We start from the raw sequence: 13,546 nt of genomic DNA on the forward strand, positions 1-13,546 counted from the left end.
TAGTTCGTCTCGGTGATTGTAGAACTCTTGTATCTTGGGTGGACATTCTTGCCGTTCATCAGGCCAGCCATTTTGTATGGCTGCCTTCAGTTGATGGAGTTCTTGGTCGTCTCGCGTTGCGATACGCAGCTCTTCCATCTTTTTGTTGCTGACTGGCAGGTTATTGATGACGCTGTGTACCTGGATGTTAAGGTCAGCTTCAGTGTCATCCCCAGGCTCGGCAGGAATGAACTTCCGGGAAAGAGTGTCGGCGACAGGGATACTCTTTCCGGGGACGTGTACGATCTTCAGGCTGTACTTCTGGAGCTGTAGAAGCATGCGCTGAAGTCTGGGTGGTGCGGCTTGTTTGTTTGTTTGTTTATTTGTTGCTTAACGTCCAGCCGACTACGCAGAGCCATATCAGGACGAGGAAGGGGGGGATGAAGGGGGCCACTTGTCAAGCGATTCCTGTTTACAAATGCACTAACCCATTACTTGTGTCCCAGCAGGCTTTAGTAAAACTAAATTAATACCTACTGGAAGATTACCAGTTTCCAGTATGTTAAAATAGGCTTAACCTATCTACTGCTGGACTTACATCAGAACACTAACAGATTAAACTATACATGAATCGCGAGACAAGCGGCAAGAGAAGAGATTTTTGGAAAAAATACAGGTGAATGAGCAAGAAGGCAGAAAAAGGAAAAGAATTCATGAAGAAAAAGAGAGCATGACAGGAAAGAGGAACCAAAAATCTACCTAACAGCAAACTAGAAAGCTCCTGCGGTTCCAAAAACAGGAGGGGCCTTTAATTTCATAACCGCAGTGCCCCACTGCGGGAGGTGGTGCGGCTGCCAGGGGCTTTTTTGTGATGCTCTCCAGTGGCTTGTGGTCAGAGTGGACAAGCACTTCACGGCCGTAGAGGTACTGGTGGAATCGGCGGCAGCCAAAAAGTATCGCGTACAGTTCTTTCTCTATTTGGGCGTAGTTTTCTTCCGCCGAGGTCAAGGATTTCGAGGCGAAGGCCACAGGGTTGCCGTCTTGGAAGATTGCAGCTCCAAGTCCAGATTTGCTGGCATCGACCTCGAGTCTGACTTCCTTCTTCGGGTCGAAAAAGGATAAAATCGGTTTGCTCGTGATTGCATTCTTGACCTTCTGCAGGGCAGCTTGTTGCTGTTCATCCCAGATGAACTTGACGTCTTCTTTGAGCAGGTCTCTCATCGGCTTGGTTGTCTCTGACAGCTGTGGGGCAAACTTTGCTAGGTATGTGATCATCCCCAGCATAGTGTGAAGCTCTTTCTTGTCGTTGGGTGGGGGCATGTCTTGGATTGCCTTTACTTTGGCGGGATCAGGTTTCAGACCCTCAGCGGTGATGAGGTGGCCAAAGTATTCAACTTCTTGGGCTCCGACTGTCAGCTTTTCTGGGTTCAGTTTCAGGTTCTTGGAGGCTGCTCTGTTGAGTGCGTCTCGGAGATTGGCGTCGTGTTCTTCTCGTGTCTTGCCGGAGACGATGACGTCGTCAACTAAGGGTGTGACTCCAGGTATTCCTTCGAAGATCTCGTCCATCTTCCTCTGGAAATCGTCTTGAGCGCTGATGACTCCGAATGGAAGCCTGTTGAATCTGTAGCGACCAAAGGGAGTGTTGAATGTGGTGAGGTATGATGATTCCTCGGTGAGCTTCATCTGCCAGTATCCACATTTCGCGTCTAGCTTTGAGAAATATTTGGCGCCTGTCATCTTCGAGAGTGCGTCTTCCAAAGTCGGCATGGGGTAGTGTGGTCGCTTAATGGCGGCGTTGAGGTCCCTTGGGTCTAAGCAGATCCTCAGCTTTCCATTTGGTTTCTCGACGACGACCAGCGAGTTTACCCAGTCTGTTGGGGTGGTGACTTTGGAAATGATGCCTTGTTGTTCCATGCTATGGAGTTCTTCTTTCAGCCTGTCTTTCACTGCGTGTGGGACTCGGCGTGGTGGATGTACGACGGGCGTTGCTTCCTCCTTCAGGTGTATGGTCACCTCTCCTTCCAGTTCTCCTAATCCTTTGAAGAGTTGGCCGTGCTGGCCGATGACGCTGGCTTCTGTCATGGGAGGAGTGGTGCCGATGGCTAGGATCATCTTGATGACGCCTAGTTGTATGCAGGCTTGCAGTCCCAGGATTGGTTGGGAGCTGGCGGGGGTGTCTACAATGTGGAAAGTGCCCTTGTATGTATTTCTTTTGTAGGTGCACTCCATTGTGATCTTGCCCTTGACTTGCAGCTGTTGTCCCGTGTAGCCGTAGAGTTTGTTGTCATTTGGCTGGAGCGCAGGCTTCTCGGTGAGTTTTTTGTACACTGTTGATGGGAGTACATTCACCTGGGCTCCTGTGTCGAGCTTGAACCGGACGGTGTCCCCTGTGTTTGTGTCGACATTTGTGTATGCTGCATTTGGCTGATCTTTGCCACTGGTAATGGCGTCGATGTAGACTGATTCTTCGTCGTCTTCTTCATTGATGCTGTGTATTTTCTTCTCTCCTCTCTTCTTTGCAAGGCAGACTTTTGCGAAATGGTTCGTTTTCTTGCAGAACAGGCATTGTTTGCCGAAAGCTGGACATTCCTTTCGTCCGTGCTTCCCTCCGCAGTTTCTGCACTTGAAAGTGTCATTCTGGCCGCTCTGCCGGTGGCTGTTTTGAGGGCTGTGTCTCTTCCTCCTGATGGCGTCGATGGTTTCACCGCTTGCTGCCATGGAGGCAAGATGCTGTTTTGTCACTTCGTGGGTCGTCGCGATGCAGATGGCGTTATCCATCGTGAGGGCGTCACCCTCTGTCAGCAGTTTCTCTCTGACTTCTTGCGACTGGATACCACAGACGATTCTGTCTCTGACCATTTCTTCGGGTTTATCGTACCCGCAGTCTTTGACTAGGTTTCGTAGGTCAGTTATATATGACTCTAGAGGTTCTCCTTGCTGCTGCTTCCTCTCTTGGAACATGTATCTGGTGAACAGATTGTTTTTCTTCGGGGCAGTGTATTTTTCGAACTGAGCACACAGGTGTGTCATGCTCTGGCTGTGCTCCTCTGACATTCCCCATGAGTTAAAGATGTCTCTGCCCTTCTCTCCTGCCCAGATGAGGAGGTAGGCACACTTCTCAGAGTCAGTTGACTTTTTCAGGGGGCCAGCAAACATCAGGTCCGCATGCTGCCTGAATTTCTTCCATTCAGCATGCAGGTCTTTCTTTGACCAGTCAATCTGAGGATGGTTCTGCGTTGCAGACATTGTTTTATACACAAATATGGGTCGATTGGGTAAGAAAAGTCTCTGTACTTAGCTCTGACACCATGTAATGTTTGATGGTGTGTGTATTATGAAGGATTCGCTCGGATTGTGGACTCAGGAGACAGAGGTAAAATACATGTGTGTTTATTCAGCCATCTTAGTTAGGGAAGAGGGGGAACCACTCTTCTGGTTATAGTACATGTAAAGTAGGTGGTTATCTCCCATGTACAGATATTTGGTATTGGACATAAAACATAGATTATGTTTTAGCAGAATGTTACAGAGAGCATATATTACTGTGGTTCACGCTATATAAGCTGTCATTATTATTATCATTATTATTATCATTATTATCAGACCTGTGCACACTCAAAACGCTCATCAGTAGTAAACAAACCAAATTTCAGTAGTTTTTAAAATGTTTCAGTAGTATTAAGCTGTAACGACAGTTCAAGACATAATTCTGCTCACAAAGCACACAAACTGAAACACTATGACGCAGTAGAATGGGAATTACTATTTATTAACAAGCCAAGGTGAAACATCAACACTGTTGTAACATTTGTTGTGAAAATGTCTTTGGTCTCGTCATTTGGACGCTGGACGAACTAAGTCTAAGAACAAAGACTCAATGCTGAGAACACGCGCGCTTCCGGTAAATCGGAAAACGTCTTTTCAGCGCAACGGCCAACCAATTGGTCAAAACATCTTAAAACAGAAAAAAGTACACATTTTTGTTGTTGTTGAGTAAAACATCGGAATTTCGGAATTTTAATTAAAAATCCGTAGCACCGTATTCTGCATATCAAAATCGGAGAAATTACGGAGAAACCGTAGATGTGCACAGGTCTGTATTATTCAAAAAGCGGCAAAAAATGACGTTATCTCCGAAATCAGGTCTGGTTAAAAAGCAAAATCAAGTCAAACGAAACAAACAGAATTCTCAAAACTTGCAGGAAAATCTCATGCAGCGTGCAGGCACAGCTCGGCAGGCCAGACCTACCATTGCTGACTCTGTGAATGAAGGACTTAACCGTCTGTATGCTGACGTCATTACTCTTTGGTGACTGAGTGACGTCACTTGCCGTAACCACCGTCTGTAGTTCAACGGGGTCACCAAGCTTATCTCTGACAATGACGTCACTAGTGACAACACCAGCGGCATGTGCACCGTTTATATCTCTGCATTTATGGGGTTCACCATCAGAAGTTGCTTCCACACCTGGACAAGTGTCTGTTTTAGAATAAGAGTGACATATTTAAAGAAGGAGGATTTGACAAGAAAGCGAAACTGGATGCTAGAATGTGACAGGAGTAACACAAAGGCAACAGAAAAGTCTGCACACAGTTGAAAAGAGACAACACGTACATTATAGACACTATACCTACAACACCTACAAGTCAAGCACAAACGCACGCTCTCTCACCACAACCCCACATCTTTGACTTCACTGCTGTGCAAAAATTAACAAAGACTATAGTCATTTGTCTTCTCATCAAAGGTGTCTTCACACTGCAAAAAAGTACAGCACATATTTGGTTTAAACCTATGAAACAAACCCAAAGAGTTTGTTACCACCTCCTTAATAAAAAATTGACAGCTGTTGTTCTCGTGGGAAGTGGCCTGTTTTGTTCTCCTTTCGGGGTGTTGCAGGTAGCTCTGTTTCCTCCTTGGGGATGAAGCTACCAGGGGAAGGGATTGTGATGGAGGTGCGGGTAGAGGGGTAGCCCTCCCGGTGCTCCCCCTTGGACCTCCCTAGTCTAGGACCCTGGGTCTTTGCGAGGTGGCCATTGTGGCGTAATCCCTCCGGACTAGCATAACGTTTCCCTATCCCAAGACCGACCGTGCCTGGTCTATGACCACATCCTCTATGAGGTGACCCTATCAACTAGGCAGCGCAAGCCCCTAGGCGAAACACGGCGGATCTAGAGGAGAGAACCTCGATAAAAAACCTGAGCTGCCATGAAGACGGAGCATGTTGGCTGAGGACAGCGGGCAGACCTCCTGTGCCGACACCCATCTACAGGAGAAAACCAGGCATGCACGCATCAAACCCAACATGGCCATACAAACGAAGTTCTCCTTTCTTTTTTTTCTTCTTTTTTCTTTGGGGGGGGGGGGGGGGTGTCGAGGTGTCCTCACCATAGAGGTAACAAAACAGTCTAGACACGTACCATCAGGGTCTTTGATGATGATGTTGTCGGCGTTGTGGCTGTGTAGACTGACACCGTCACCGTTAATGACGTCACCACCGCCATTCTTTTTCATCAGCTGGTGCATCTCGGTCATCTCGGCGCCCTTGAGCTCGGGGTCCTTCTGTAGTAACTGCAAGTTACGTGTCAATTACAACCCCCTGATGGCCACAATACCTATCAGGCCTAAAAAAAAAGTAGGTGTGGTTACGGTAACCCGACCTACCCTATTTTTAGGGGCCGACCCCATAACTTTTTATTACATTTGTAAAAAAACAAACAAAAAAAACCACAAAAACCAAGAAAACGAGTGCAGAAAACGCAATGAAAGCGAAAGCGCCCGAGTCGCACACCTATTTCCCTTTCAAGTAGGTTTAATTTGTACACATTAGAAAACAAGTTTAAAAAAAAAGTGATTGCCTACCTTCCTACCCTGGTTTTTTTTGGCTATGTTACCGTAACCACACCTATTTTTTTTTTTGGCCTCACATAGCCAGACCTGCCAGCCCTTGTGAAGCCTGAAGCGTAACAAGATTTGTTTGGAATTGTCAGCGTTGCATATGGTGTTTAAGTGTAGCATTGTCTAAAATGTAATCGCACATCTGCATTTATGCTGTTTCGTGCAAGAATATATTCATTTTTAAAAAGTTTACTTGGAAAGCAGGAACACAATTCCCAAATAGGGAGAGTCTGCAGTGCCACTTTTCAATGTGGATAATGTTTTATGATCCATATTCCATATGATCCATATAAGAGAGCGCCTTGAGTCACCTTGTGGTGAGATATGTGCGCGTTATAAATTCTCGTATTATTATTATTCCGAAAGCTACACAGAGTAATTAAGAGTCAGGACTCACATGAAAGAGCGAACTGTGATTATTTGTTTGAGCAAAGCAATTTTAAGCTTGGCAAAAAAGCGTAGCAATTGGCCAAACGTAGCATATTGCTACGCCAAAAGCTTAGCAGTTGGCAGCTCATACCTTCTGCTTGGTTTTGCCGTCCTCGTCCACATGGATGCCATTGCCGTTAGAGTTAGCTCCCTTGGGTCTCTTCACGATGGGCGTGTGTCCGTTGGCGTACTGGGATTGCTTGGATCCAGCCACGCTGTATTTGCCCAGGTCGTTGTTGTTGACCGCGATGGAGTGCGAGCGGCGGAGGAAGACGCAGTCCACGATAGTGCCACCAATGGCAAAGAGGATGATAACGACAAGGACAATGCTGAAAAACAACAGGTGAGAGATTCGTGCCTAATTGTTGGGGTGATAATGAGCATTTCCGTGAATTCAAATTGGGCTGGATTTGGGGGAGGGGGGGGGGGGGGGGTTGTTGGGTTGGGGGGGTTGTTAGTATGGGGGTGGGGGTTATTGGGTTGGGGGGGGGGGGGGGTTGGGGGTAGTTGGGTGGGGGGTTGTTAGGTTGGGAGGTTGTTGGGTTGGGGGTTGTTAATATGGGGGTGGGGGGGTTATTGGGTTGGGGGGCGGGTTGTTAGGTTGGGGGGTTGTTGGGGTGGGAGGGTTGTTGGGTTGGGGGGTTGTTGGATTGGGGGTTGTTAATATGGGGGTGGGGGATTATTGGGTTGGGGGTTGTTAATATGGGGGTGGGGGGGTTGTTGGGTTGGGAGGGTTGTTGGGTTGGGAGATTGGGAGGTTGTTGGGTTGGGGGGTAAATTGTTGGATTGGGGGTTGTTAATATGGGGGTGGGGGGGTTATTGGGTTGGGGGGCGGGTTGTTAGGTTGGGGGGTTGTTGGGTTGGGGGGGTGGGGGGGGTTGTTGGGGTAGTGGGGGAAGTCCTGGTTTTGGGAGAATCCCCCGGGAGACCCCCGCCCCCCTTACCCGACAAATGTACCTTTCTTCCCAACCCAAAATACCCCTTTCGAATCTTTGTTTTTAAATGTATCTCAGGTACAAGCCTCAGGGCAGATTTTAAATGGTGATCAAAGTCGTTGACACAGGAAGGAGCGTGCCTTTAAGACCCAGAAAAAAGACAAAAGACATTGACCCATAAAAGTCCACTGACAATAATCATACGATGCAGCGATAAGATAGCTTACACTCTTTATTCCAGGAGTGCTTTTTACTTGCAGCTTACACTCCTGCCCTAAGGCCACGAAGGTCAAAAGATAGGTCATCGGTGGTCACTTAACATGGTCAAGGTACGTTAGGTTATCTATTGCGTTGACGTTGGACGGTATTCATGTACACCTTTGAGCAGGTGTCGATTGTGTCCATAGGCGTGTTTGGGTTACACTGCTTATTACCAACCCTGATTGTTCGGGGGGAGACAGAAAATAAGAGAGAGAGAGAGAGAGAAAGAGAGACAGAGAAAGAGAGACAGAGACAGAGAGACAGAGAAAGAGAGACAGAGACAGAGAGAGGGGGGGGGGGGAGGAGAGAGATCGAGACTGGCATTGACAGACCGAGCCAAAGAGGCCAGAAAGTGCTACCTGGACATTTAATCTATTATCTTGGATAAACCAACATCCTCAAATTAACAAAAACTTGTCCCTCATCTTTACACATCCACGGTCCACAACTGCCAAAAAAAAAACCACAACAACAAACAAACATGCAGGAACATACACACAGACATGACACTTATATACGCACCATGTGATGATAGCGGCAGGATCTTGCGTCAAGTCCAGGTCCTGCTGGCATGCTACACGGGGGATGCTCACGTTGAGAGGCAGTTGTACTGTAACACAACAAAAAAAACACAGGTTCCTTTATGATTCAGAGAGACAACTGGACACAACTAATTAAGAGAGCAATTCAAGTCTGAATGACACCTGGACGCACAGGATATTGAAGACAGCTATTCTGGCAAAAATAAATGACAGCTGAACGCACTAAATTGGCATACAGCTATTCTGGCTAAAAAAAAAAAGTTAAATGGAAACTGGACGCAAACGATTAAGTCGACTTGTCTGAATCAGAATGACAGCTGGACGCACATATAGTTGGCACACAGCTATTCTGGGTAAAAATGGCAACTGGACGCAAACGATTAAGACATCTATTCTGACTCAGAATTACAGCATGGACACACATTGTGGGATACATGTATTTCTCTTGCATCGTACTTAACGAAGGGATTCTCCTTCTCCTGAAAAGAGTTTGGCTCGCCATCGCAGGTCTGGCAAGGCGTTTACATGGGATCATGAGACCATCCCTCCGCTTGGCAACATACCAAAAGTCAACACCTTGACTGCTTGCTGTGATGAGTTGCATTTGGTTAAATAATTAATTTATTAAAAGGCTACTGTGCACAGACAGCACCCAGGCTGTTCATGTTTGGTAAGTGACCAAGTGGAGGGGTGGCCTCATCCCATGTAAAAGCCTGGCCACATCTGAGACTGTTCATCCTTAAAGGTCCTTGTCTACATTTTTATACCGAAATCGCCATTTGACCATTAAAATGCAGAGTCTATTATCTACAAATAACAACAATACACCCCCTTTCGATCAGGAAAGACGAAGCCAGTGTAGCCGTTTGAAAATTCATTGTAGTATTCCAGCGTAGTACTCATAGTAGGATATCCTTATTTGGAAAATGCCAAGCGCAAAACTCCTCTGAAATCCCGTGCATTTCGTGCGTTTAAAAAAAAAGCGTGGATAGCGCTCCAGTGTCAAACTGTTGCTGCACTTGTTTGGGCGTGGCTATAAGCATAGTGACATGAATTTGATTGGTCAGTATTTTTAGGCAAAGCACATGTTCTCAGCAAACAGAAAACAAAATATTGGAAGCGTGAGTCACGCTACCCAAAAATAAAATCTTTTTTTACATATATTTTTTTTTCAATAACTTTTTTCCCCATGGTTCATTCATCATCTGACATAACTTTTTAGCGAAATCTAACCATAAGATTATTGAAACAAGTCACGTAAGGCGAAATTACTACATTTAGTCAAGCTGAGGAACTCACAGAATGAAATTGAACGTAGTCCGCCGCTAGTGCAGAAGGCAGTGAAAGTGACGAGCCTGTTTGGCGCGGTAGCGGTTGCGCTGTGCTTCATAGCACGCTTTTGGGACTGTACCTCTCTTCGTTTTAACTTTCTGAGCGTGTTTTTAATCCAAACATATCATATCTATGTGTTTTTGGAATCAGGAACCGACAAGGAATAAGATGAAAGTGTTTTTTAAATTGATTTCAAAAATTTAATTTTGATCATATTTTTTTTTTTAATTTTCAGAGCTTGTTTTTAATCCAAATATATAGAGAATACTACATGGCTTGCTGTGTCGTACCAGATTTACACGAGTTGTTTTTTTAAATAGTGAACTGCGAGCGAAAGCGAGCTGTTCACTATTTGAAAAAGCAACGAGTGTAAATCTGGTACGACACAGCAAGCCATGTAGTATTCTGTTTATCCTACATTATATACTTCTGTGCCAGATCTAACTAAAAGTCACCGACAGCGCTATTGCCTTTGGATCAACCCGCTTTAGAACTTCAAACCACTTTACTCAATTTGACATTCATTCCTCCGCCATGACACACACTCTCAAACTAGGACAAAGTAGTTCGCCTTTGTTAACACTGTTAAGTTTAATATTGAACATTGATTAAATAAATTCGAACAACGAAATGATGGTCACTTCAAAATATACCAGATAAAAAGAAAAGCAGTGGCCACAGGATAAAAGAAACCAAAAGGAACAACAACAGCAAAGCATATCCTTCCGCGATAGGATGACAGTCAAGTCGGAGCCAGGCGAGTCGACAGCTTTCAGATGGTCACTTCTCGGTTTGGTGACTGGACAAATATTGGTTGATGTTGATGGTACCAACGTGCACAGGCCTTGCAAACAGTGTTGTTAGCGTTTGCTGGGATGTGATTGTGGCAGTGGCAGTGGAGACGGCTGGAGTTGAAGTGGCCGTGCGAATCCAATGTGTCGTCTGCCGACACTGGCGACAGCTCCGAGACCGGTGCAGTGCCGTTTAGCATCAGACTGAAGCCACGGTGTTCCTCTTGGGAAATGCTGCTTAACGTTGTTGTGCCCAGATAGCTGCATTATTTTGGTCGGAGGAACGTTATTCTCGGAAAGTTTCTGCACTAGGAACTTGCGTGCAGAGTGGTTGGTGTAGATCTACCTCGGGTTGATGATCCCAGCTTTTCTTCACATGTCGCCCTGGCATGTTTTGGATTGTCTTTCGCAAAATTGGAGATATTCTCTGCCATTACTGTCTTCATGCAAGGACACGTCTCCCCACTGCATGTGCCTGTGAGGTGTCACGCTGCGCAGACCAAAGTTGACTGTGTTTTGCCACCACAGAGTATTCAGGATTACTTCTGGATCTGCGACTCCGAGCTGTTTTGTCTGCTACAGCTTGTCAACATCTTCATCTTTCAGCGGTTGAGCCCTGTTAGGTAAGTTGCCACAACCTCCCTGTTTAACAATCTTCTGCTTTGTCTTCACGACTTCTCTCAGTTACAAGTGCAAATTCGGGGCCGTCTATAACGGGTGCACAGTACTTTTTAGACTTCAACTGTCGATGGATGCTGCTGAGAAGGCCGCTCAGCGTGGGGATGGTTCATACTCTTTGCCATCCGGTTTTTTCAAACTCATGAAAAGAGAGCAGAGAATTTTGCATAATTTTTGTGGTTGGATGGTGCTAATGTTTCTTTTGTCCCCGTGTTTCGCCATAAACGTCGATAGGCGACGTATATCGTAAACCGTTTTTCGGAGAGTGTTCTTGTTCTTGTTTGTCTGAACGAATGAGTCTATTGGAGAAAAATCATAAATCATGGATGACTCGCTTTTTTCTTCATTGACTTCGTCATTCACGTCATCACCAAACATGTCTTCGAACAGCTCATCACTAAAAAATTCTTTCAGTGATGACAAATCGGTTTCGTGGCAGTTGCCATTTTGTTGCAAAAGTAGTTCTTCATGAATATGTAATTACTAATTTACATAGCATGACCTTCCGGTTGACCTCATTTACATGATATACACACGTGTGATTTGAACGATTTTTATCTCACGGGTATCTCTCTCACGTATGTAGGATAATTATATGTTTTTGGAATCAGAAAATGATGAAGAATAAGATGAACGTAAACTTGGATCGTTTTATAAAAAAAATATTTTTTTTTACAATTTTCAGATTTTTAATGACCAAAGTCATCAATTAATTTTTAAGCCACCAAGCTGAAATGCAATACCGAAGTCCGGCCTTCGTCGAAGATTGCTTGGCCAAAATTTCAATCAATTTGATTGAAAAATGAGGGTGTGACAGTGCCGCCTCAACTTTTACAAAAAGCCGGATATGACGTCATCAAAGACAGTTATCCAAAAAATGAAAAACACATCCGGGGATATCACACCCAGGAACTCTCATGTCAAATTTCATAAAGATCGGTCCAGTAGTTTACTCTGAATCGCTCTACACACACACGCGCGCACACACACACACACACACACACACACACACACACACACACACACACACACACACACACACACATACACCATGACCCTCGTCTCGATTCCCCCTCTATGTCAAAACATTTAGTCAAAACTTGACTAAATGTAAAAAAGCAAAAATGTAGACGACCACCTTTAACCCCTATCCTCCAAATGTTCGACCCTCCTCAAACTCATGATCACGCACCCCTCCCCTTCCTACCATCTGCCCCCTAGCCCCTTCCTTCCCAACCCCCTCTCCTCCACCCTGTCATATTTCTCTTGTCAAAGTCAATCCCATCAAACTGAAGTGACACTGAGGGATTACAAATAAGCCGACACCTGGAGAACTCCCTTCAGCGCATTTGACAGCATGGGATTTTCAACATCCCCAGATGTGTGTGAACAGTGCTTAGAGCTGATATCAGAATTATGCCCTGGGTCTACAGCAGGGGCGGACGAGGGGGGGGGGGGGGGGCACAGGGGGCACGTGGCCCCCCCCCCCCCCCCCCCGAAAAAAAAAAAAAAAAAAGAAGAAACAAAAAGATTTTTCTATGCTGATTCTATGACCATTTCTAAGTTCAAATGGCACCAGATGGCACCATTTTGCTTCTTTGGGCAAAAAATATTTCCGGGGGGGGCATGCCCCCGGACCCCCCTAGCAAATTCGGGCGCTTCGCGCCCATCACATTCACTTTCGATTCAAAGTGCCCCCCCCCTTACAAAGCAACTGATCCGCCCCTGTACAGTGCTGCTTCAGTTCTTTGAGGGAAGGCGTGGGTTTGGCAATGGGTGATATTACATCAGCACAAATGTCTAAGTGTGATAAGTTTATTCTCTCTCTCTCTCTCTCTCTCTCTCTCTCTCTCTCTCTCTCTCTCTCTCTCTCTCTCTCTCTCTCTCTCTCTCTCTCTCTCTCTCTCTCTATTTTTGTGACATTCGTGCACTAGCTTTGTTTGCAAAGAGAGAATATGTGAGAGAGGATATGTAAATTTAGACTTGTGATTGGTGGTTCTGAGTGCCAGTGTCTGGGAGTAATTTAAAAGACAGAGGGACAGCGCGCGTTGCGTGTGTGTGTGTGAGTGAGTGTGTGTGTGCTTGGGTGTGTGCGTGCGTGCATGCGTGTGTGTGTAAATAATGCATGACAAGATCCACACATTTGCAAAATGTCTTATGGAAAGCGATTTTACAGTTCAAAGCCGCAGTTACATATTGTATAACCCTCCCCCTCTCTCTCTCTCTCTCTCTCTCTCTCTCTCTCTCTCTCTCTCTCTCTCTCTCTCTCCCCTCTCTCTCTCTCTCTCTCTCCCCCTCTCTCTCCCCTCTCTCTCTCTCTCTCTCTCTCTCTCTCTCTCTCTCTTCTCCCTCTCTCTCACCCCTCTCTCCCCCCCTCTCTCTCTCTCTCTCTCTCTCTCTCTCTCTCTCTCTCTCTCTCTCTCTCTCTCTCTCTCTCTCTCTCTCTCTCTCGATCTCTCTCTCTCTCAGTCTCTCTCTCTTACTTCATTGTGTCGCTCTGCTATCATGAAATAGATTACACAGGCTTGTATAATGACCGCTTTCCATTTTGTCCCCACACCACCGGGAAGTTTCCACCCGACTTAAACTGGGTTAATGCTGGCCACCCGAGTCACAGCAGGTGTCCCCACACAACAAAAGGATGCTAGGCTGACAAGCCCATTGTGATCATCTCACCTGTTGTGGCTCGCTGGTTCTGAT

At 45.9% G+C, this 13,546-nt stretch overlaps 1 protein-coding gene across 1 annotated transcript in view; it reads right to left on the minus strand.

Moving 5' to 3' along the window:
• The window catches only part of LOC138946775 (uncharacterized), a 61,532-nt gene that overhangs the window by 31,869 nt on the left and 16,117 nt on the right, over positions 1-13,546 (minus strand). The window contains exons 11-14 of the mRNA XM_070318178.1: positions 8,026-8,113; positions 6,399-6,636; positions 5,401-5,551; positions 4,229-4,459 (exon numbers count right to left, since the gene is read on the minus strand). Of these exons, the coding sequence (XP_070174279.1) occupies positions 4,229-4,459; positions 5,401-5,551; positions 6,399-6,636; positions 8,026-8,113 (708 nt within the window). The remainder of the gene's footprint in view (positions 1-4,228; positions 4,460-5,400; positions 5,552-6,398; positions 6,637-8,025; positions 8,114-13,546) is intronic.

Source organism: Littorina saxatilis, linkage group LG14, assembly GCF_037325665.1.
Source record: "Littorina saxatilis isolate snail1 linkage group LG14, US_GU_Lsax_2.0, whole genome shotgun sequence".
In the NCBI taxonomy this organism is placed as follows: Eukaryota; Metazoa; Mollusca; class Gastropoda; order Littorinimorpha; family Littorinidae; genus Littorina; species Littorina saxatilis.